The 23,714-nt window shown below is 40.5% G+C and overlaps 1 protein-coding gene across 9 annotated transcripts in view; it reads right to left on the reverse strand.

Moving 5' to 3' along the window:
- EPHA7 (EPH receptor A7) overlaps nucleotides 1-23,714 on the reverse strand; it is a 184,640-nt gene that overhangs the window by 108,945 nt on the left and 51,981 nt on the right. For all 9 annotated transcript variants that reach the window (XM_038760947.1, XM_038760946.1, XM_038760945.1 and 6 more), the window contains exons 4-5: nucleotides 14,780-14,935; nucleotides 13,361-13,696 (exon numbers count right to left, since the gene is read on the reverse strand). In XM_038760947.1, the coding sequence (XP_038616875.1) occupies nucleotides 13,361-13,696; nucleotides 14,780-14,935 (492 nt within the window). The remainder of the gene's footprint in view (nucleotides 1-13,360; nucleotides 13,697-14,779; nucleotides 14,936-23,714) is intronic.

Raw genomic sequence — 23,714 nt, forward strand, 5'->3', positions numbered from 1 at the left:
AGAAACTAGAATGAAGAGGAGGTGAGAAAGTAAAATGAGTAAAAGGATCACTTGCCTTTTCATCTACTCAACACTGCCCTATTCCTCCCTCATAGACTCCTGGTGGGACTACTGTATCTCCTCACTGGCCTTCTTGCCACTGCTTCTCCTCTTCTCTCTCACACCCTGCTGCTTAGATCAGCTTGCTCCCCCCAAGTGCTTAGTAAAAAATAATAATAATTATGATATTTGTTAAGTTCATTCATTCATTCTATCGTATTTATTGAGCGCTTACTGTGTGCAGGGCACTGTACTAAGCACTTGGGAAGTACAAGCTGGCAACGTATAGATACGGTCCTTACCCAACAATGGGCTCAGAGTCTAGAAGGGGGAGACAGACATCCAAACAAAACATGTGGACAGGTGTCATGTCATCAGAATAAATAGAAGTAAAGCTAGATGCACATCATTAACAAAATAAATAGAATAGTAAGTGCTTACTATGTGCCGAACACTGTTCTAAAGTAAATAAATGCCACTTACTGATTGACTGATCTTGCAGAAATGACACTCTTAACATTATTTAATAATGGTATTTGTTAAGTGTATGCCAGGCACTGTACTAAGAACTTATCCCTCCCTTCCACAAAGGTCTCCGATGGTTATCTATTCCTCTGCCCATTTAGGAGTTGGATCCAAGGCTGTCTACTGCTGTTTCCTTCATACCTTTCTACTCTTTTCCTGCTTCACTTCATCTCTCACTAACCTTCACTAACCGCCCAGCTATTTCTAGCTCTCATGTCTCCAGTCACTGATCCACACAGCTCATGCATTTTCCCTGCATAGAAGTTCCTTCTCTCTCTTATCTGCCACACCTCAAGGCCTTTGTTAATACTTACTTCCCCCAAGATATACTTCCCAACTTTCCCCACCTCCTCTGTTGTTGAGCGCTTACAGAGTACCGTACTAAGCGCTTGGGAGAGTACAACAGAGTTAGTAGACATGTTTCTTGCCCACTCTGCTGAGTGCCCATCAACCACTCTCAGCACTAATGTGTATGTCAGTTTATGTGTTTCATTGATTTAATCACCTTTTGTTGGATTTTCCGGCAATCAGCTGTAGAAATTTTCATATCCATTGTATGTATCCTATCTCTCCAAAATCTATTGTCTTTCCCATTAGATTTTAAATTCCTTGAGGTCAGAGGGTGTTTCCTCTCCTTTTATTGTATTCCCCAAAAGCAGGTAGTACAGTTCTCCCGCACACAGTCCGTGTTCTAAAAATACTGATGATGATGATGACTGGCAAGTCAGAAGTTAAAGGGAAAATGAGAAAATATTGGGAAAGATCCAGACAAAGCATAAGGAGTCAAAGAATGCACAGCACCAATTTACTATCTTTCACTCTTTAGAGGGGTGAGTGGAGCAAGAAAGAGAAAAATGCTCTGTACCATGTGACTTATTAGGTCACATGTCCACACATTAAAAAATGATCTCACTCATATGGGAAGATTCAATGGCTCTGCAATTGTTATCTGTATTGCCAAATGTCAAGCCATAAACTAAATCCTGGGCAATGTGAACTAGCAATTCTTGTGTTGCATCACCTCTGTCAACTTATCTATTGATTAATATTTTCAGAAACACATACAGCTGCCCTTCAGGTTTCAAATAGTATCCTGAAGGGTTCCAAGATGATACTCTGATTTTTATCTACCTGTGCAACTACGGATGAATAGTCTGCAAATTCTGCTGCTTAGGCAGCATAACGTCCCACAACATAAGGAGAGACAAGGAAGTAAATAACCAAATCAAGAAAGCTAGACAGTCCTTTGGAAGACTATCAATCAAACAATAGTATTTATTATGAATTTGCTCTAGACATACCACCATATTAGTCACTTGGAAGAGTACAATACAGAAAAAGTATAGTTCAACATGGCAACAAGATTCAGACCAAATTGAAGGAACAAGGAAGGACAGTCATGCCCAATATTCTTTATGGATTTACGATGTCCAAACTTCCACATGCTTCTCAGATGTGATTTTTAGAACAGCACCAGACATGCCACCCATGTGCAATACTTAATACCAAGGGGTAAAAGAGGATCATCACGAGATCCTAGAACGCAATCCGACCTCAGGCACTGAAGCAAAGCTAGTAAGATCTCACCATCACTGGATGGACCACGAGAGGAATGGATGACAGCAAGATACCCAAACTGTTGCTCTATGAAGGGCTGAAACGGGGTAACTATAAATGGAACTATTTTAGGATTGCTCCATTGTGTCTTTAAACAAAACCTCCTAAATGTACCACATAAATTTGTGTGAAACCTAGGGAAAGGTTATTCAGTTTTATAATGTGACATGTGAATAAGCTACTTAGTAGTTAGCTTACCTATTCACGGGGTTTGCCATGGTTTAATTAGGCTTGGGATCACCCGTAAAGTTACATAATGCTTAGCACAGACACTCAGTTCTAGGTCTTTCTATATTCTGCAGCTAATGACCAAATATTGTTGAAAATTTGGACACTAATTGTCCGATGTCAACACGCTATGCTTAATTAAGTACCGCTCATTTGAAGCTCCGCTAATTGTTTTTCACAGGTCTCCTTCTTCTGTCCTTGCCGCACGCAAGTAACTACAGGTTGGTATGTACATCTCTGTCACGTACTTTGTCACTGAACATACATCATCCTTTCTGCTTCATCCCCGATTAATTTTGCTGGCTTGCAGCAATTATCTCTCCCTTTGTGACTGACCTCTTAGCAAATGGAGTGCAGGGTAGTGGGATCATTCCCCCCCATCCCATTTTTTTTAACTACTTAATTTATCCTTCTCTGTCCACAGGAGTGTTCTTCAGGCCTAAACATATGTAATAATTTGATATAGAAGCACAGAAGCAACCACCTCTTCGCTGAAACAATTGACAAAATGGAAAAAGCAAGATCTTGATAGTATCTTCTCATGCACCCTCTAACTTGGATCAGTTGATTAAGACTGCTAATGATCCCTTTGAATCGATGACTTCTGGCTTGGAGCTATAATTTACTGCATTGGCGGATTAGTACAGATGGTTCCTGTAGATGTTGAGGTATCCCTCTTGCAGACTGCTTGTCTGCATCACATTTGGATCAATTCATCACAAATGAAGCAAGGAACAAAATAATCAGCCTCTACTATCTTAACATGCTGGAGTTGAAGACGGAGTAATACTATTTGAGTTGTCAGCTTTGAGGCTGCATGGTGGTTCACTGCCCATAACCTCCACTTCTATCCTGTAAACAAAAAAATCTAGTTCCATGTTGTAACTTTCAGAAGGAGAGATATTTATAGCACAGTACGATCACATAAATAGCAGTGGTTTGGGATAACTCAGAAATATAACGCTTCAAATGCTACTGCCACACTGTGAATAGAGCTTAAGTACTGTTTTTCCCCTCACTCAAAATAAGTAATGATAATAAGTGATGATAATAAGTGATGATGATGATGATGATGATGATAATGATAATAATAATAATGGTATTTATTAAGCACTATGTGCCAAGCATTCTACTAAATGCTGGGATACACACAAGATCATCAGATTGGACACAATTCCTGTACCATACAGGGCTCAAAATCTAAGTAGGAGAGAGTAGGACGTAATTGCCATTTTACAGATTAGTAAACTGAGGCACAGAGAAGTGACTTTCCTAAGGTCATACAGCAGACGAGTGAAGCAGGGTGGCCTAGTGGAAAGTGTACAGGCCTGGCAGTCAGAGGATCTGGTTTCTAATTCTGCCTATAGCACTTGTCTACCGTGTGAACTTGGGGAAGTCACTTAAATTCTCTGTGACTCAGTTATCTCATCTGCAAAATGGGGATTAAACCCTATTCCATCCTACCTGGACTGTGAGCTCCATGCCGGACAGGGACCGTGGTTAAGATGATTATTTTCTATCTATCCCAGCGCTTAGAACAGTGCCTGACACATAGTAAGTGCTTAACAAGTATCCTTTAAAAAAAAAAAAAACAGCAGTGGAGCCGGGATTAGAACCCAGGTACTCTAAAAGTTTCCCTGGATGGTTCAAGCATGGCCAAGAGGCAAGAGTGTGGGCCTGAGAGTAAGGAGACCTGCTCTTCCCCTCTGTGACCTTGAGCTAGTCACTTAACCTCTCTGGGCCTCAATTTCCTTATCTGACAAAACAGGAGTAAGACCCCTGCTCATTTAACCCCTTCGACTGTGAATCCCACCCGGGACCGGGACTCTCTCACATTTGGGTATCATCTACCTTTGTTCTGGCACTTAGTCTAGTGTTTTGATACAAAAACAATTAACAAATCCCATAATTATTAATGAATAAGTGTGAGAGTGATAATGGTACAATTTTCAGGTACAAGGAAGGACATTTCCTCTCACAGAACTCAAGCAAAAATCTCGACTTTTAATTAAAAGTTTTGACTGAATCAGAGTTAGAGAGTTTTGGGAAACTGCCCTCGGGGGCCAGATCTTCTTTATAGAGAGCATTCTTTGTCCAAAATCTAAACCATATTCCAGTGCAAGTCTGCTGAAATTCAATGAGAGGAAGGTGATTTTAATGAGAGTTGAACAGAGGCTTCATAGACAGCAGAGTGATGACTTGTAAACTAAAAGCAGTTTTCCATTAGTGCTCTCTGGCAAAATGGATTTCTGTCTCTAGAACTGGGGACGATCAAACCTATTACGGAATATTGGCTTTATTAGGCAATCATATTTTTAATTTCTCAGAGAAAGCAAATTAGTATTTCTAATGTCTCTTTTAAGAGATTCTTAATTTTCAACAATTATGGACCCATTCCTCGGCTCAGAGATGCAGTCAGAGGTAGGTTTACAAATACTGGAACTCAGAAGAGAATGAAACGTACCCACTAGCTTATCTACCAAGAGTTAGGCAGTTTTAAGAACATCAAGAACATGACAATTCAAATCGGACCTATACCTACAAAGGGACGGTTTCTGGTTTATTACATTTCTATCTACCCCAGAGCTTAGCCCAGGGCTTGGCAGTCACTCAGTCCTATTTATTGAGTGCTTATTGTGTGCAAAACACATGTAGTAAGTGCTTTATAGACCCCCAACCTACCAACACTGTAGTACTGTATTTTCCCAAGCACTTAGTACAGTGCTCTGCATAAAATGAAAGCCAATGATCAGTTGATAAAAGCCATTGATTGATTTAGAGCTACAATAACAATAATGATGATAATGATAGCATTTTAAACACTTACTATGTGTCAAACCCTGTTCTAAGCACTGGGGTAAATACAAGTAAATCAGATTGGACACAGTCCCTATCCCACATGGGGCTCACAGTCTAAGGAGGAGGGAGAACAGGTATTTAATCCCAATTTTTCAATCAATCATACTGAGCACTTACTGTGTGCAGGACACTGTACTAAGTGCTGGAAACCGAGGCACAGAGAAGTTAAGTGACCTGCCCAAGTTCACACAGCAAGCAATATGCAGAGCTGGGAATACAACCCAGGTCCTCTGACCCCTAGACCTGCCCTTTCCACTATGCTAAACTGCTTCTCAAATGCCTATATACTGACTGCCTACAGTCAGTGCCACTCCAGAGATATCAACTCCAGAGGAGATACCGTGGAATTCATTACCAGGACAGGTCTCCAGATATCCGGCCCAGCCAATATTTTCTCCCCTATAGCTTTCTCAACTGGATTCCAAGCCTCCTGCATCACAGCTCCACAAATACTAAGAGTTTTAGAGCAAAACAGGAAAAAAAATCATGTCTTTCTGACCTGATTGCACTTTAAACCAGTTAGCATTTTCCAAGCCTCCTCCAACTTCCCCTCAATGTCCCACCTCCTTTCCTACCCCTTCACCCGAAACAAGAAGTCATCATCTACGTCTTCCTTTAATATTTCCATTACCTGGGAGCTGATATTTTTTTTTAAATCACTTGAAAGACAGAAAAATCTAACCAAAAATCATTAGGATAAATTAAATTAGTTTGAAATTGAATGGCTATATTTGTCTACTGTTGGGAGTATTTGATTGATCAAAATAATAGAATTTCAAAATGTAGATCTATGTTTTCATGTTCATGATACCATTTTATTTACTTGAAATATGCATGATATTATTTAAATGCCCAGGGAAAGGTGGTTCAATAGGTAAACACTCTCTTTCCAGTTGAAATCTGGATTATAAACTGACTTCTTCCCTATTATAACTAGCAATCTCCGATAGAAAACCAGAAATTCAGGGCTACAAATGCACATGGAAGCAAAGTCTAAGCTGAGGGGACTTTTATAAAACACTTCTTTGCACTACGCCAGCACTTAAGTCTGTACTAATAGCCCTTCCGTTTCACATGATGTACATTAACTAATAAATTTCTTCTTATTCATACCCATTCTGGACCCAAGTAAAAATAATTAGAGATCCTGGGAGCCAAAGTCTTGAATATTCACAGTAACTGCATACTGGAGACCTTAATGAAACACTTGATGAAAAGTAGCTGTTGAATAATCCTAGCAGTAGTTGGTTTTCTAAATTAAAAACAAACAACAACAACAAAAAATCCCACTGAGTCACCTTATAAAGTAGTGCCTCAAAAAGGGCACTTTAAAAAAACATGTATGCATAAAAGTTACACAAATTAGTTGTCTTTTCCTCAGTATTTTAGAAAGAAACAATTGATTTTGCTTTAAAAAGTCCATAATGGCAAGCACCTCAATACTAATTGCAGTATCTGTTAAACACTTACTCTTATGACAAGTTTCTTCTACAAAATATACTTTGGGACAAAACTTCAAGGCTCATGAATTAGAATGATCATCTGTTTAACACAGTAATAATAAATCTTCTCTGGAATGAAAATGACTCTTTGCTAATTTGAATGCTTATGGCAAACTGCATTTTAAGTAAAGCAGACACTATAAATATGTAGAGATGTTCTTTTGAGGAAACGTTAAATTGTATTTATTTCATCCATTTTCAAAAGGAAAAGGTTCTACTGGTATTTTCTAATTGCTTGGTCTATAGGCAAGAATTTTGTTACGGAAGCTATTCATCTTTAAAACATAATATAAATATTAAATGTTTGCAATTTATATTGTGCCAAAAAAATTTTGGAAGACTTAAGTATTGATAAAAATGTTATTTAAATGTATCTGACCTGATTATCTTTTATCCATTCCAGTGCTCAGAACAGCATTCGACACAGAGTTAAGCACTTGGTAAATACCACAATTATTTTCTAAACTAACTTTCAAAATTATATATGTTTATTCATATTATCATTACTATATGTATAATAATAATAATAATGACATTTATTAAGCACTTACTATGTGAAAAGCACTGTTCTAAACGCTGGGGAGGTTATAAGGTGATCAGGTTTTCCCACGGGGGGCTCAAAGTCTTAATCCCCGTTTTACAGCTGAGGTAACTGAGGCCCAGAGAAGTTAAGTGACTTGCCCAAAGTCACACAGCTGACAAATGGCAGAGCAGGGATTTGAACCCATGACCTCTGACTCCAAAGCCCGGGGTCTTTTCACTGAGCCACGCTGCTTCTCTATGCCACTTGTGTCAGATCTGGCACACATGGCTGGCTATTCTGTTTGATGTTTCATTTGGACGTTTTATGTTTGTAATTCTGTTCAGTGCTGTGAGAAAGAAATACCTAAATATTGCAGGAGGGGGGTGGTGGTGTTGAGAAGAGAGATGGCAAGAGGAGCAGAGGGAGAGAGAAGGATGGAAGAAGAGATAGAGAGGATTGTTTGCTCCTATACAAGAGTAAGCTAATGGCACTGAATCACTGTTCGCATGTGCTGGTGTGGTTGCATTACGCTAACATTGTAGCAGAAACCACCTATTTAAAAATTAAAACAAATGATATGCTCCGAAAGGCATGCCCTGTGGTACGGAGTGGTTAAGCTCTTACAAGACTTGTTCCTTCACACGTTCCTGATTTATAAAATGGTGAAATGTTACGAGCCAGTCCTGTATATTGACAGTAACTCAAACACGAAACCCTAATGAAACACTTGACGTAACTGTACTTTGAGCCATTTAATACGAACTACAGTAAGGTTGATTAAATTGCATAGAGGCTACCCAAAAGCAGATTTTTACAACTTAACACCAATACTACAAACTTCTCTCAGGGTATGTGAGAGTTGTTTCTTCTTTTGCCCTGAAACATTTAGAATATTCAAATGTTCCTTGATGAAATCACAATCCAATCAGCTTCCCAATTCCCAATTCCAAATATAAATAGACGTGTTTTCTTTCCTGGATACGTCAGACATAAAATATGATCCTAAAACACATGTAAGTAATATAAAAATTATACAAGGTCATTTAAGATCAATTTGTATTTTCAGTAAAGGAGAAATTATTTGATTGCTTTAAATGTTTAACTGTTTCTGGGGAAAATAGAGGCACTTGCTAATTCATTGGAAGAAAAAAAATGGATATAGTTCAGTCATTTTATTTTTGTAATTCATTCTTATAGAATAGAAAATGCAGCTTCTTTATGACTCATGAACTTGTTTCCGGTTCTGGGTCCTTTTTAAAACATTTATTTTTACTTTTTTGTAAAGGTACGTCATGTGCCTAGAGGTTGTAATTCGTTGTGAACATTTTATAAATCTAACAAATCAAAGTAAAGGAAATGCTGAAGCAAATGCAAATTTTGGCAGGGAAATCAGATCTGGGCATTGGGAAACACCTGGGACATTAGTCAAATTAATATATGCAGCAGCCATTTTGAAACTTTCCCTTAGAAAGGCAATAAAATGGTAGTCTCCACTACAAGGGCTGCATTCACCTGTCCTCTGGAGATTGCAGTCACTTCTTACTAATGTCCTTAGGGAGTAATACATCATGAGAAAGTCCTTATGCATTTTGTGTTTACAAAATAAATGTTTATTTATTACAAGGTCACTGGGAGTAAATGAAAACAGACATTTTCATTCAATCCAATTCACAACCTATATATTCCCAGGAAGGAATTTTCACATTCGTTTTCCACAGGAGATGAGCTCAAATTACTTTCATCCTTCATATTTTGGGTGACTTTTGGAGGTGATTTTTAGGAGAGTCTTTAATGGCTCAGGGCAGATATGAATAGGAAGTTATCTGTTTTCCCCTTACTGCCAAACCATTAGTTCTCTGATGGTACCTCAGATTTAGAAGTTTCTTGCCAGAATAATGTATGGGGATAATTAAGAACCGTCATTTTTTTATAGACTTCACAGACAGACTCTTTTTAAAAGAGTGCAGCCTTTAATAATGAGATTTAACTATTTCCATGTCAAGAAAGAAACGTCAACTTCTTTTGGTGAGATGAAACCTCATGTTCACTCTCAAATTGCTCACGCTTCACTGTGAAGATCAAGAAAAATGGCCGTGCAAGTATTATTTTGTAGGAAGAGAAGGGCAGATCATGGGTTCATGTGTTTTCTTGTCTAAGGGAAGGCATGATTTATATGACTCATATTCTGCATGAAGGTAAAACCCAAACAAGCATGTTGTGTTTGTTTCCTGCTTCCTAAGAACATTTCTGATGACAGGTCATCTAGGCCAGAATTGAGGACTGAGTGTGGGTTTTTGGGGACTGTGTTAATATCTAACATCCCAAAGCATCCGTAACATACGGAAGAGACAGAATGAGGGAGGGAGAGACAGAGTTGTCCTACATCGAAAGACACTATTGTCAGTGACACTATATCCCTTCCCCCTCATAGGAAATGCAAACCAAAATATACAGGATAAACTATTTAGAGGACTCTCCTACATCTCAAACCAATGCAACCATCCTTTTATTTCTGAATTAATAATCATTTATTAGCAACTTTTACCACACTATTCCTTGCAAAGGCAAACGTTCTCCTCACCCATTGTGCCTTGCTTCAGAGTGCAGAGATGCTGGAACAAAATAAGAGTGCACAGGGGCCATAATTTTCACTTGTTGAGACAGCATTACAGGGAGGGGTTAAATCCCTTCACAGATTAGCAGAGAGGAAGGCCCACGAGTCCTTAAGCTATCATTTGTCATTGATGTATTTCATTCAAAAAAGCAAAGAGTCTCAACTAGTGTGATCACGATGCCAAATCACTTTTAAGAAGTTGTTTTAATCTACATAAACAGTGCAAAATGTATAATTAATAGTAACTTTTTATCTTAATTGCATCAGGTATGTGAAAGGGATGGTTTTTCTATGTTTCTTCTGGGGGAATTCACTTGCTCAGACACAACCCTAAGCCCCACGCTATGAGATAATCATTATATTAACCACAACTATTTTTTTTCTTTAGCACAAGATTAAACATGGTACACACCCACAAGAATTCCAAGTGCTTTGTTCCCATGCCTCTCTGGAACCTCACTTATCAACCTACATCAGTTTTAACATACATTCTGGTTTTATTTCAACATCCCAGTCCCCATTTTCAGCTCTATTTGAGTGCTTTTAAGATTCCACCTTCTTGAGTGCAGGAAGGAAAAAATGGAGGGGCTTAATGAAATGAAACCATTCAGGAAATTCTCAATTATGTTTTTCTCACCTTAGCAGTTGAATGTTTTCAATTACAAGGTGGTTGATTGTTATTAGGCGTATTAATGTATCTTATACAATTGACTATTATTTTACCAATTATAGTATTTAGATTAATTTTACCACAGAATATAATTAATAGGAAGTACTTATATACCCCACTTTTATATAATTCTTACTGAAAACAGGGGTATTTATTAAGCACTTCCTATGTGCCAAGTACTAGACTAGATTAAATGAAATCAGATCAGACTTAGTCCCTGAACCACTTGGGGTCACAGTCTAAAGGAGAGAGAGAGCATGTTATAAATCCCAATTTTACAGATGAGGAAACAGACACTGAGAATTTAAGTAACTTGCCCAAGATCAAACAGCAAGAAAGAGGCAGAACCAGGAGAACCCAAGTCTCCTAGTGCTAGGGTCTTTCCATTATGTTATACTGCTCTCATTGCTATCTGCAATGATCTATGCCACAAAATAAATGATTTTTTTTTACACAAACTGTAGAACATTAGAAAAACAACCAATCGGGTGGGCAGGAATCCTTCCTTTATCAGCACTAAGAAGAAAAGAAAGGCAGCCCAAGTAGAAACAAAGGAGAAATAGACATACATATCCAATTCCCCACTTTTCTTTTGTTTCTGCCTCCCTTTTCCTGTTCAAATAAGACACCTAAAATATTAGTTTGAAGAAGTCTTTTGAAAGAAGTCAAATTTTCTCACAACAGTAAAAATATTGCCTATCTGAACGCAAAAATGCCGACTGAGAGAGATCTCTCCTTTCTATCAATCCATTTCTTCATAAAATGGTAAAAAAAAAAGTCAATATAGAACTAGTTTCTCCAGAGTTTAAAGAAGTTAGTACTGCAGAGAAGTAACAGATTACAATACTGAAACAATGGAGACCTTTTTGCCCCTGAGACAGAAGACTGCTTGGCCCAGGACTATGTCCAGAAACGGGATGAGTTGTCGGAAAATATCAAGTTGAAGTTGGAATTCCCAAACAGTTGATGCATGGATCATTTGTATAACTTTATGCTCAGGAACAAGTTAGATATTCAAATTCCACATTTAAGGAAAAACACAGAGCAGTCTCAGATCTTCTGTTGTTGCTCATACAAATGTGTTAAACACCCTTAAGAAGCTACTGTTCTTCCTAATCAATGCAGTTGCCCCTGAAGGATATTCAAGGGGCTGGAGAATTAAAAATGACTCACCTCACTTAAATAAAAGGAAACCCCCTACCCATTACTTACATAAAAGTACCTGCGCAAATCCTCAAACACTGCTCCCAAACAATCCTCTCCCTCCCCAGTCAGATACCCTGAACCTTGTATTTCTGACAAATGCTGGGCATGAGAGAATGGATCTCTTCTCTGAAAAAAAACAAAAACACCGTTGTGCCTGCTAGTGTAATAAAGAAATGAGAAATCTGAGCTAAAGCAGCCCATGGATATTAAATTAACGGCATGAATTATGTTGACAAGGTCTATAAAAAGACTTAACACCTGCCCTTAAAATGTACAGTGAGAGAAATGTTCGACAGAAAAAGTTGTATAATGTGTGGCAGTGCATTTTCTTTAATTCAACTATGCAATGGCTACCACCATCTCATTATGCTTTCTTCTACCACAGAAAAATGCTGGCATCCTCGGAAATGCATCACTGTATTACTAAGCAACCCCTCTATATTTATCCCTCTGTACCTGAAGTACATTCAGCGGCCTACAGTAGTGATCTGCACCCTAACTAAAATGCAAGAACGATGGTGGTTCCCCAACGATTTGTGATAAATGCAACTGAAAAAAATAATTTCCCTGTCTTCACAAAATCAAAAACCTGTAAGTTGTGCATTTAATAAAGTAGGGGGACAATCCTGGGAAAAGGGCAGAGTGATAGAAGTGCCACATATCCTATGACTTCTCACGTGGATTGTGGTTTTGGCAACCTCAAAAGCATTTCAAGCAACCATGCAGGGGATTCACAAACAACTTACACTCCGTCTAATTTAATGAGTTGGGCAACTGGGTTTCATACTAGCATGGGTAAATTTGGAAATCTAGTCATTTAGCTGTAAACAAAGTCTGATGGTATTTCAAAGTTCATTACAGAACTAAAACATCAAAATTCCATCTAAGGAACCCTGAGCTCATCTATATTGAGCCTCCCCAGCTAAACGCCATCTTCATGCCAAGGATTTCCACAGTGAATCAACACCCACCCCTGCCATCCTCTTCCCTGAAAGTCATTTTTACTGCAAAGGGTTTTACTCACTAGGCTGTTTCCATGAGTTTTAGTTTTGTATTTTTCCCCTCCTATCATTCCCATCCAATATCAAGCTAATTATGACCTCAATGTAACATGCAAATAACTGGGACTTCTGCGACCCTGTGGATTTACGACAGGACTCTGCAAAACTCTTAAGCCACCCAAATTTAATGGTGAACTTGTGAAATGGCCAGATATGTGGACTAGGCCCATATAATCGTAATAAAGCATCGGGTTATGATGTCAATTAAATGGCGATGGGAGAGCCAACAATCAGATAGGCTAGATAGCTCCCGAATGGTTTTGCTCATGGAGAGCAGCACTTGCAAGGAAACCTAGAGTTGGCCCCCAAAACTTCATTTAATCACGTCACACCTCGTTCCCCATCACCCTAACTAAACCTGCTAAGAAGCAGTAAAACCAACTCCGGAGATGTATATTTCCTCCCTTTCTGCCCGTGTCTGAGTAATCAGGAGTGCGAACTCCACACGCATGACTGATAGCCATACTATGTTTCCTCCATGTCTTTATCACTAATGGAGCCGGGCGCAACACCTACCTGCTTGGCCAGTGGTGATACTGACGGCGGCAAAAAGTCTCTGGGAACGGCTCAGGTCGGAGACCCCATTCACAGCCTCAACTTCAAATGTGTAATTGGCGTGGGCTAGCAGGTCCGTGACCGTGACAAAGTTATCTGCTAATCCACTTTGCTGGGGCAAGTAGCCAACATTACTTCCGCAAGGAACGCACTCGCCCTGCTCCCAACTGCATCGCTTACACAGCACTCGGTAGGTAACGTCATTCCGTCCTCCGTTATCTGCCGGAGGGTTCCACTCCAAGCTCACGGTCGTCTGGTTGATATTGAAAATGAGATTCTGTGGTGCAGATGGTGGTCCTGGGTAAGAAGATAAAGATAAAAAAAAATCTGCTGTGTGATCTTGAGCAAGTCACTTAAATTTTCTGAGCCTGTTACCTCACCTGTAAAATGGAGATAAAGAGTGCGAGCTTCACGTGGGACAGTGTCTGTATCCAACCTGATTAACTTGTAGCTATCCCAGCACTTAAAACAGTGCTTGGCACAGAGTACGTGCTTAGCAAGAACCATAATCATTAAAATAATAATAATAATAAAATGCATGAAATCAATATGGGGCGATGGACTACTGGCTCAATTACGAAGGCACAAACATGCTGAAACGCTGCACTTCACATAAACATTTCATTACATTGACTACAAAAGCTCTGTAAAGACTTACTTGAATTGACTTGGCATTCAGTTTCATTTGTTTTCCATTCAACATTTAAAGCCCAAAACAGAATAACAACTGTCTTTATATTTGCTGCCACTGACTTAAGCTATTTTTCTTTTATGTGATTAAAAAAGAAGATAGGCTAACGTTCTTCAAAAGCCAAGTCTTGTAGTTATTTTAAAATATTTCCCCCTTTTAGTCACATAGCAAAGAATGCACTGAGTCACTCTTTGCGGGCACTGCTATGATTTGGAGGAGTATCTAGGATCATCCTTGGATTTTGGACTCTTGAAAATTCATTAATTGAAGCACCAATCTCTGTAGGTTATTCTATTAGGAGATGGAAATTAATCCAGAACCCATTACTTTTCAAATCCATCCTGGATGCAGTTCATTTTAGTTTATTCCTTTTAGAAATGGGTCCCACAAGGTAGATAGGAAAATGTAAAAACCACGGGAAGACCACACACAGATTCTTCTAGCTGTAACTCATTATATATTATCCAACAGTAGGGCTTTGCCAAGGATAGGTCATGAAAATATAAAGATGGCATTTAATATGATTCATGATTTATGTTATACTTTCTTTTTGAGGTCAAATTTCTTGTTAATATAAAACTATTTCCAATGTAACCAGGGACAGGAATAACTATTTTACACAGCATACTTCAAATGCGATCGGTTACTTAAAGGGGCCATCCTTGAGGCTCCACTGACAATTGACTCACTTGTGCAAGCGACATACGAAGGATCAGCGAGAGCTCGGTAGTAGCCATCCTCACAATCACATCGGGAAGATCCTTCTTTGTCTGAAAAACTGTGGCTTGGACACCGTGAGCACTGCAGGTCTTGGGAAGAAGATTTATAGAATCCACGTCCACAGGCTAAGGAAGAAAAACATGAAAATTTGAGCACAAGCAAATGTACAATTCCCTCTTCCCTCTGCAATGGTCATATATGACTGACATGCACAGGCATAGTGCTTGAACATGTAGTAATCCATGAGATGGGGTGCCAACAGCCTAATTTCCAATTCTTTGGTATTTGTTAAATGCTTACTATGTGCCAGGCACTGTATTGAGCACTGGGTAGATACAAGTTAATTAGGTTGGACACAGTCCGTGTCTCAAAGCATTAATCCCCATTTTACAGATGAGGTAACTGAGGCACAGAGAAGTTAAGTGACTTGTCCAAAGCCCTAGAACAGACATGAGGCAGAGCTGGGATTGGAATCCGGGTCCTACTGGCTCTATCCACTATGTCCCACTGCTTTTCATGGCGTTAACTAAAGTGCGGACAAACTGCACAAACAGCATCAAGAAATAACAACTTGTGATGCCCAAACTTCACACACTAGAAAATTGACCTAGGACAATTTAGGTACATGATACTAGGGTAGAAAAATGAAACTCTTAAGTTGCCATCACAATGAGTACAAGTTCTGTGTTTATTACGGACAATGTGTTTTGGAGTTATTCTCAATCAGGTTTTACACATTAGAAACACTTTTTTTTCTTTTGGATATTACTTTAACTCATAAAATTAAGATCTTAATGGACTTGTTATGCTTGATTTGCATATAAGAACATTCAACATTTTTAACGTGGGAATAGCAACAATATGTGCTAGAACTACTTTGGATTCATTTCATTATCTATTAATGATTATTTCAACAACTTCAAGTGATTAAATGTTCCATTTTCCATTAGTTACCTTTATGGTTACCAAATCTGACGGAATCTTTTGAATAGGGAATGACTGTAACGCTTGAAACAAAGGGAATCCTACGTTCATAAACAGAGTGTGACCTTACTTCACCTTTGGAGAAGGAATTTAAGGGGGAACACATTCTTACCCAGCAACTACTGCCAACCAAAAGCACACAAGAGAACAGAACTCCTCTGAAAGCCTCTAATGAAATTTCAACTCACTGAATTGCTCTAGCTCATTTTATTTGCTATTCATCAGGCACCCTGCAAAGGCTAATTTCAAGTCTTAAAACTGCCACCTATTTTTCTGTAGACCTTCAGTGGATCTCAAACCTAATAATGATAAATCAAACCACATTACAAAGCAGCAACTATTTAACATCGCTTCAAAAAGTAGAAATTTGGTCCAAATGAATATGGAGAGCAGTTTTTCTGAATCTGATTTCCTCCAAGTTATGCAAAGATGTTACTGAATTCTCAAATAGTCATCTCCTGAGAACAGCAAACACAACGTCTGATTCAGGTTGCCTGTTTTTCCAGTAGAGGCTGTGTATTCCTCTGTGTTGGATACATTGTCCAATAACCTTGAGAAAGGCATAACCTTTGGAAAGTACTGTTATTATTTGGCACTCAAAATTAAACTTACTGTCTTTTTGAGTCACTACCCCACAACACAACTGCTTCCCATGCGCTCCAAGAAAGACCACCTATCAGTGGGTGCTCATTTTTTGTGTCTAAAAAGAGCCTGTGACAGGGACAAATGATACAGCTATCAGTTGCTGAGCCTTTATCTGTTTGCTTAATTTGATACACCAGTGCCAGTCAAAAACCAATCTGCTGACTACACAACAGTTCCTCATCTTGGTTTGCTAGACCGGTTCCTACAATGGTGAGGAAAACATCCCTCAAATCCACCCTTCCATCATATGCATTTCTGGAGAACAAAGAAGAGCAGAAACACCTACTGTAAATCTAGTCAGTCTTCCTTAGCCAGAATACAAAGTTAAAGTACAGAGATGAAGAACGTTATTTTTTCATTCCCCAAGTAGTAAAACAAACATAAGACCCCTTTAAATTACCTTCTAAGGCTTCACCTAGACTTTTTTCTGGGTGGCCAGTTGCTACTTAAAATTGGAAGTGTGCATTTCTGAATACACTTCAAAGGAATAACTGCCCATTCTAGCCTGTTGGAGTGAAAATCCTTACAGCTGGTGCAGTCTATAAGCTGAAGGTTCAAACACCCCTATCAACGTCCTCTTTCGTTCTCATGAGGGGGCCTATGTGTGTCATTTAATAACCTCTCTTTCCACGTGGGCACCTCATAAACAGTACAACTATATAGGACATAGCTTGGTGGCAAAGAAAATGGCTAATGATTTCAAAAGAGCAACAAAGAGACTCAGATTGCTATCACTTCCCCAGGTCAAAAGAGATGGCTGGGAATTGTAGGGGTTACCAGAGAGAGCATGATGTGAAACACATCGTTACCTCATGGGCTAGGAATTGGATATTGTGTGCTTATTTTTTCAACAGCCAGGCAGCCTTAATTTTCCAAGCATATTTCTTCTCAAGAATTCATAATAGCACCTGGTAGTTTTCTCTCCTTATTCATTACTCAAGGATTTCTAGCCCCATTTAACAAATGGGAGAATAACTGCAAAGACGGAGAGAAGTTCAGAACAGTTGCTCCATCTTTAATAATATTTATTGTGCTCCTAGCAGGGGTGGAGCATTGTTCTAGGAGCTTGGGAGAAAATACACTCTTCATGTATGTATACACACATTAGCCATATATATGCAGCCCTCCTAGATGTTGCATGCTCTCTTTCTCTTTCTTAATCTCTCTCTATATATTTATACACACATACACGTATATGCACTATCTTCTGATATAGAATAGTACTCCACTCCTGTACACTCACTCTCTTGGAACTCATCCATTCACATGATTCTATGCAGATAACTCCCAAATCTACTTTTCCAGACCCAACCTCACACCTAATTGACAACTTTGCATTTCCTCTTTCCTCCAGGCCATCTCCACTTGGATATTCTGCCAACACTTCAACTACAACTCTTCTAAAACTGACCTGAACCCATTCCTCCTCCCACCTTTCACATATCTGTTAATAACACTACCATCCTCCCTGTCCTAGAAACCTGAAACCCTGTCACTATCCTCAAATCCTCATCTCTCTTAGTGGTGGGATCCTCTTGAAGCTTCTCCACTAAGATCAATCAATCAATCAATCAATCAATCAATCAATCGTATTTATTGAGCGCTTACTATGTGCAGAGCACTGTACTAAGCGCTTGGGAAGTACAAATTGGCATCACATAGAGACAGTCCCTACCCAACAGTGGGCTCACAGTCTAAAAGGGGGAGACAGAGAACAGAACCAAACATACCAACAAAATAAAATAAGTAGGATAGAAATGTACAAGTAAAATAAATAAATAAATAAATAAATAGAGTAATAAATATGTACAACCATATATACATATATACAGGTGCTGTGGGGAAGGGAAGGAGGTAAGACGGGGGGATGGAGAGGGGGACGAGGGGGAGAGGAAGGAAGGGGCTCGGTCTGGGAAGGCCTCCTGGAGGAGGTGCGCTCTCAGCAGGGCCTTGAAGGGAGGAAGAGAGCTAGCTTGGCGGATGGGCAGAGGGAGGGCATTCCAGGCCCGGGGGATGACGTGGGCCGGGGGTCGATGGCGGGACAGGCGAGAGCGAGGTACGGTGAGGAGATTAGTGGTGGAGGAGCGGAGGGTGCGGGCTGGGCAGTAGAAGGAGAGAAGGGAGGTGAGGTAGGAGGGGGCGAGGTGATGGACAGCCTTGAAGCCCAGGGTGAGGAGTTTCTGCCTGATGCGCAGATTGATCGGTAGCCATTGGAGGTTTTTGAGGAGGGGAGTAATATGTCCAGAGCGTTTCTGGACAAAGATAATCCGGGCAGCAGCATGAAGTATGGATTGAAGTGGAGAGAGACATGAGGATGGGAGATCAGAGAGAAGGCTAGTGCAGTAGTCCAGACGGGATAGGATGAGAGCTTGAATTAGCAGGGTAGCGGTTTGGATGGAGAGGAAAGGGCGGATCTTGGCAATGTTGCGGAGCTGAGACCGGCAGGTTTTGGTGACGGCTTGGATGTGAGGGGTGAATGAGAGAGCGGAGTCGAGGACGACACCAAGGTTGCGGGCTTGTGAGACGGGAAGGATGGTAGTGCCGTCAACAGAGATGGGAAAGTCAGGGAGAGGACAGGGTTTGGGAGGGAAGACAAGGAGCTCAGTCTTTGACATGTTGAGCTTTAGGTGGCGGGCGGACATCCAGATGGAGATGTCCTGAAGGCAGGAGGAGATGCGAGCCTGGAGGGAGGGGTACAGAGCAGGGGCAGAGATGTAGATCTGGGTGTCATCAGCGTAGAGATGATAGTTGAAGCCGTGGGAGTGAATGAGGTCACCAAGAGAGTGAGTGTATATTGAGAACAGAAGGGGACCAAGCACTGAACCTTGGGGAACCCCCACCGTAAGAGGATGGGAGGGGGAGGAGGAGCCTGCAAAAGAGACTGAGAAAGAACGACCGGAGAGATAAGAGGAGAACCAGGAGAGGACGGAGTCTGTGAAGCCAAGGTCAGATAACGTGTGGAGGAGAAGGGGGTGGTCCACAGTGTCAAAGGCAGCTGAGAGGTCGAGGAGGATTAGGACAGAGTAGGAGCCGTTGGATTTGGCAAGCAGGAGGTCATTGGTGACCTTTGAGAGCGCAGTTTCCGTGGAATGAAGGGGACGGAAGCCAGACTGGAGGGGGTCGAGGAGAGAGTTGTTGTTGAGGAATTCTAGGCAGCGCGTGTAGACAACTCGTTCAAGGAGTTTGGAAAGGAATGGTAGGAGGGATATGGGACGATAACTAGAAGGTGAGGTGGGGTCAAGAGAGGGTTTTTTTAGGATGGGAGAGACATGGGCATGTTTGAAGGCAGAGGGGAAGGAACCAGTGGAGAGTGAGCGGTTGAAGATGGAAGTTAAGGAGGGGAGAAGGGATGGAGCAAGAGATTTCATAAGATGAGAGGGAATGGGGTCAGAAGCACAGGTGGCCGGAGTAGCACTTGAGAGGAGGGAGGAGAGTTCCTCTGAGGATACCGCTGGGAAGGATGGGAGAGTAGCAGAGAGTGTTGAGAGCCGGGGGGTTGGAGAAAGGGGGGAAGAGACTTTGGGGAGGTCGGACCTGATGGATTTAATTTTGTTAATGAAGTATGAGGCCAGATCGTTGGGGGTGAGGGAAGGAGGAGGGGGAGGAACCGGGGGCCTGAGAAGGGAGTTGAATGTACGGAAGAGCTGGCGGGGGTGATGGGCATGGGTGTCAATAAGGGAGGAGAAATAGTTTTGTCTGGCAGAAGAGAGGGCTGAGTTAAGGCAGGAAAGGATAAACTTGAAGTGAACGAGGTTGGCATGGTGTTTAGACTTTCGCCAGCAGCGTTCGGCAGCTCGAGCATAAGAGCGAAGGAGGCGGACAGTGGCAGTGATCCAGGGCTGTGGGTTAGTGGTGCGAGAGCGGCGAAGGGAAAGGGGAGCGAGCGAGTCTAGCTGAGTAGAAAGGGTAGAGTTGAGAGCAGTAATCTGATCATCAAGACTGGGTAGAGAGGAGAGGGCGGCGAGGTGGGGTGTGAGGCGCTCCGAAAGATGGGTGGGGTCCAGAGAGCGGAGATCTCTGTGAGGGAGTAATACGGATTTACGGGGGAAAGGTGTGTGAGTGAGGAGGCAGGTGAGAAGATTATGATCAGAGAGAGGGATCACAGAGTTGGTGAGGGTGGACACAGTGCAGCGGTAGGAGATGATGAGGTCGAGGGTATGACCAAGTTGGTGAATATCAGAATCCTACTGCTATCTCTCTGAATGATCCACAGCTATTCTACACTGGACGACAAAGTCTAAGACGGCTATAAGGATATAGTTGAATGCCCCAGATAACCAAAGAATATAAGACTGGAGAGAAATTATAACAATAATGGTGACATCTGTTTAGCCCATGTGATATGCCAAGCACTGCACCAAATGTTGAGGTGGATATAAAATAATAATAATAATAATAATGGTATTTGTTAAGCACTTACTATGCGCCAAGCACTGTTCTAAGCACTGAATCAGGTTTGAAGTATTCCTGGTCCCTCACTGGACTGACAGTCTAAGGGTGGTGGTATGTGGCGGTGGTGGTGTGTGTGCGTGTGTGTGTGTTGGGGTGGGGAGGAGGGCACAGTAACTGAATTTCCATTTTACAGACAAGGAAACTGAGGCACACAGAAGTTAAGTGACATGCCAAGGTCACACAGCTGGAAAGTAGTGGAGCTGAGATTAGAACCAAGGTTCTCTGATTCCGATTCCCACGCTCTTTCCACTAGTCCACGCTGCTGAGGGGCAAGAAAAAAAGAACTGGAATCTTTTTCACCTGGTAGTTGTCAAAACTAGGAGTGAAGATGTAAGTTCTTTGTTTTTTGTTTTTTTTTTTTAATTGGTATTTGTTAAGAGCTTACTATGTGCCAGGCACTGAATTGAGAACTGCGGTAGGTAGATACAAGCTAATCAGGTTGGACACAGTTCATGTCTCACTTGACGCTCACAGTACCAATCCCTACTTTGCAGATTAGGTTACAGAAGCACAGAGAAGTGAAGTGACTTGCCTAAGGTTACACAGAAGACAACTGGCAGAATCGGGATTGGATCCTGGGTCCTTCAAACTCCCAGGCCCAAGCTCTATCCACTAGGCTATGCTGAGTCTCGCTGCTCTTACTCAGACTTGTAAAAGGCAATGGCCTCCTTAATTTATTTTTCTTTCTGAACTGAGAGAATCACCTAGCTTAATACCTTGCTTATTTCCAAGGAGTACAGATGGAAATCTTTAAGGACAAGTGATCCTCGGACAACCAACTATTTCTTGTCTACATGCATTAAATGTGCTGGTCACCTAGTGTGAAAATCAAACATTAATATAGTTGAATTACCTTTCACTCTCATTCTCTCTTTACTGACTAGAGTATAGTCTTTTAATGACTATGATATGTGCTTTTGTGGGAAAAGTTCAGGTTGCAATGAGAAACATATTATTTTAATTTCCTGGCAGTTGAATGTCTCAGTTTTTACTGATCTTTAAATTAATAGTGCAATAATATAGTATTGTGCAGGCTTCTTAAAAATATATTAATCATTTTGGAAAGGTTTTTATTTGTAAAACACCTTGCCTACTACTTAGAATGTACTTGGGTATTAACAATATGGAAACCTGGGTTTAATTTCTTCTCAGAGTTTCCTAATTCCTGGGGCCTTTATGAATAAAACAACATAAAATCATTAGCCTACAGTCAGGAGCAATAATCTTGTCAGATTTCATAACCTAAGAGAGCTTAGACATGGTCAGCCCTTAAATGGGGAAAACTTAAGCAAAGAGGAATCTGTGCAACACGTGGGCTTTCTATTCACCACCCTATGGCTATTTTGGCTAACTGCCTATCTTCATTTCTTCAGTGCCATTTCCATTTTGTCTTCTACTTTCTCCTTTACCTTTCGTACTTCATCTCTAAAGTACTTTCATGAAATAGGAAGAGCAATTGCTCCTATGAAGCCATATCGATTCAAATTATATTCAGATTGCATTCCGGGGTTTAGGCACTGCAGACTGGGAAAATCGTAGTCAACTTCCTGAAAAGTATGCATCTATACCCATTTGAATTTTTCGTTACAGTTTGTCACCCTAAAGATAGTCAGCAATGATGTCATTTATTTTTCCCGCTCAAACAGTACATCCTCAGGCAGAATTGTTGGTACAGGAGAACTAGCTAGTTATAACCTAAGAGAAGCTAGTTTTTTTTCCCTTTGCTGAGATTTATTTCAGTTTCCTTTTCATTTAGATGGGTTTTTTGTGCACTAATTTTTTTGAAAAGGTATTTTATAACTTGGCTTTTATTCAAACTTCAAAATTCAACGTCTGATAGTAAAAACATCAGGGAATGGGAATCTAAAGAATAAATGATTTTAGGGAATACTAATTCATCAATATACACAGCATATATCTTGTTATGATTAGAGATGTATTACTGCTACCTATCATCATTTTAGGATCTGCCGAAAAAGGAATTTAATGAAATATGCCAACTTCACGGATAGAAGCGTATTCTCCTTTAGCTAAAAGAACAATAAGTGGATCCCAGTCATTCATTCATTCAATCATATTTACTGAGCGCTTACTTGAGCACTGCTTGAGTGCAGTGTGGCTCAGTGGAAAGAACCCAGACTTGGAAGTCAGAGTTCATGGATTCTCATCCTGGCTCCACCACTTACTTATCAGCTGTGTGACTTTGGGCAAGTCACTTAACTTCTCTGTGCCTCAGTTACCTCATCTGTAAAATGGGCATTAAGACTTTGAGCCCTACGTGGGACAACCTTATTATCTTGCATCTTCCCCAGAACTTAGAACAGTGCTTGGCACATAGTAAGCGCTTAATACCATTATTTTAGAGACGCAGCGTGGCTCAGTGGAAAGAGCAAGGGCTTTGGAGTCAGAGGTCATGGGTTCAAATCCCGGCTCTGCCAATTGTCAGTTATGTGACTTTGGACAAGTCACTTAACTTCTCTGTGCTTCAGTTACCTCATCTGTAAAATGGAGATTAAGACTGTGAGCCCCCTGTGGAACAACCTGATCACCTTGTAACCTCCCCAGTGCTTCGAACAGTGCTTTGCACATAGTAAGTGCTTAATAAATGTCATTATTATTATTATTATTATTACTGTATGCAGAGCACTGTACTAAGCATTTGGAAAGTACAATTCAATACAATACAGTCACCAAGAAGAGTAACCATAAGGAAACTTACTTAAGACCATTTCTCTAAAATACTATATGCCGCCTAATGATCTGTTAGGTTTCTTCTGGTTCCCGAATTTTTGTGTATAGCTACACTCCATGAATACTACTTAC

The sequence above is a fragment of the Tachyglossus aculeatus genome, chromosome 19 (assembly GCF_015852505.1).
Source record: "Tachyglossus aculeatus isolate mTacAcu1 chromosome 19, mTacAcu1.pri, whole genome shotgun sequence".
NCBI lineage: Eukaryota > Metazoa > Chordata > Mammalia > Monotremata > Tachyglossidae > Tachyglossus > Tachyglossus aculeatus.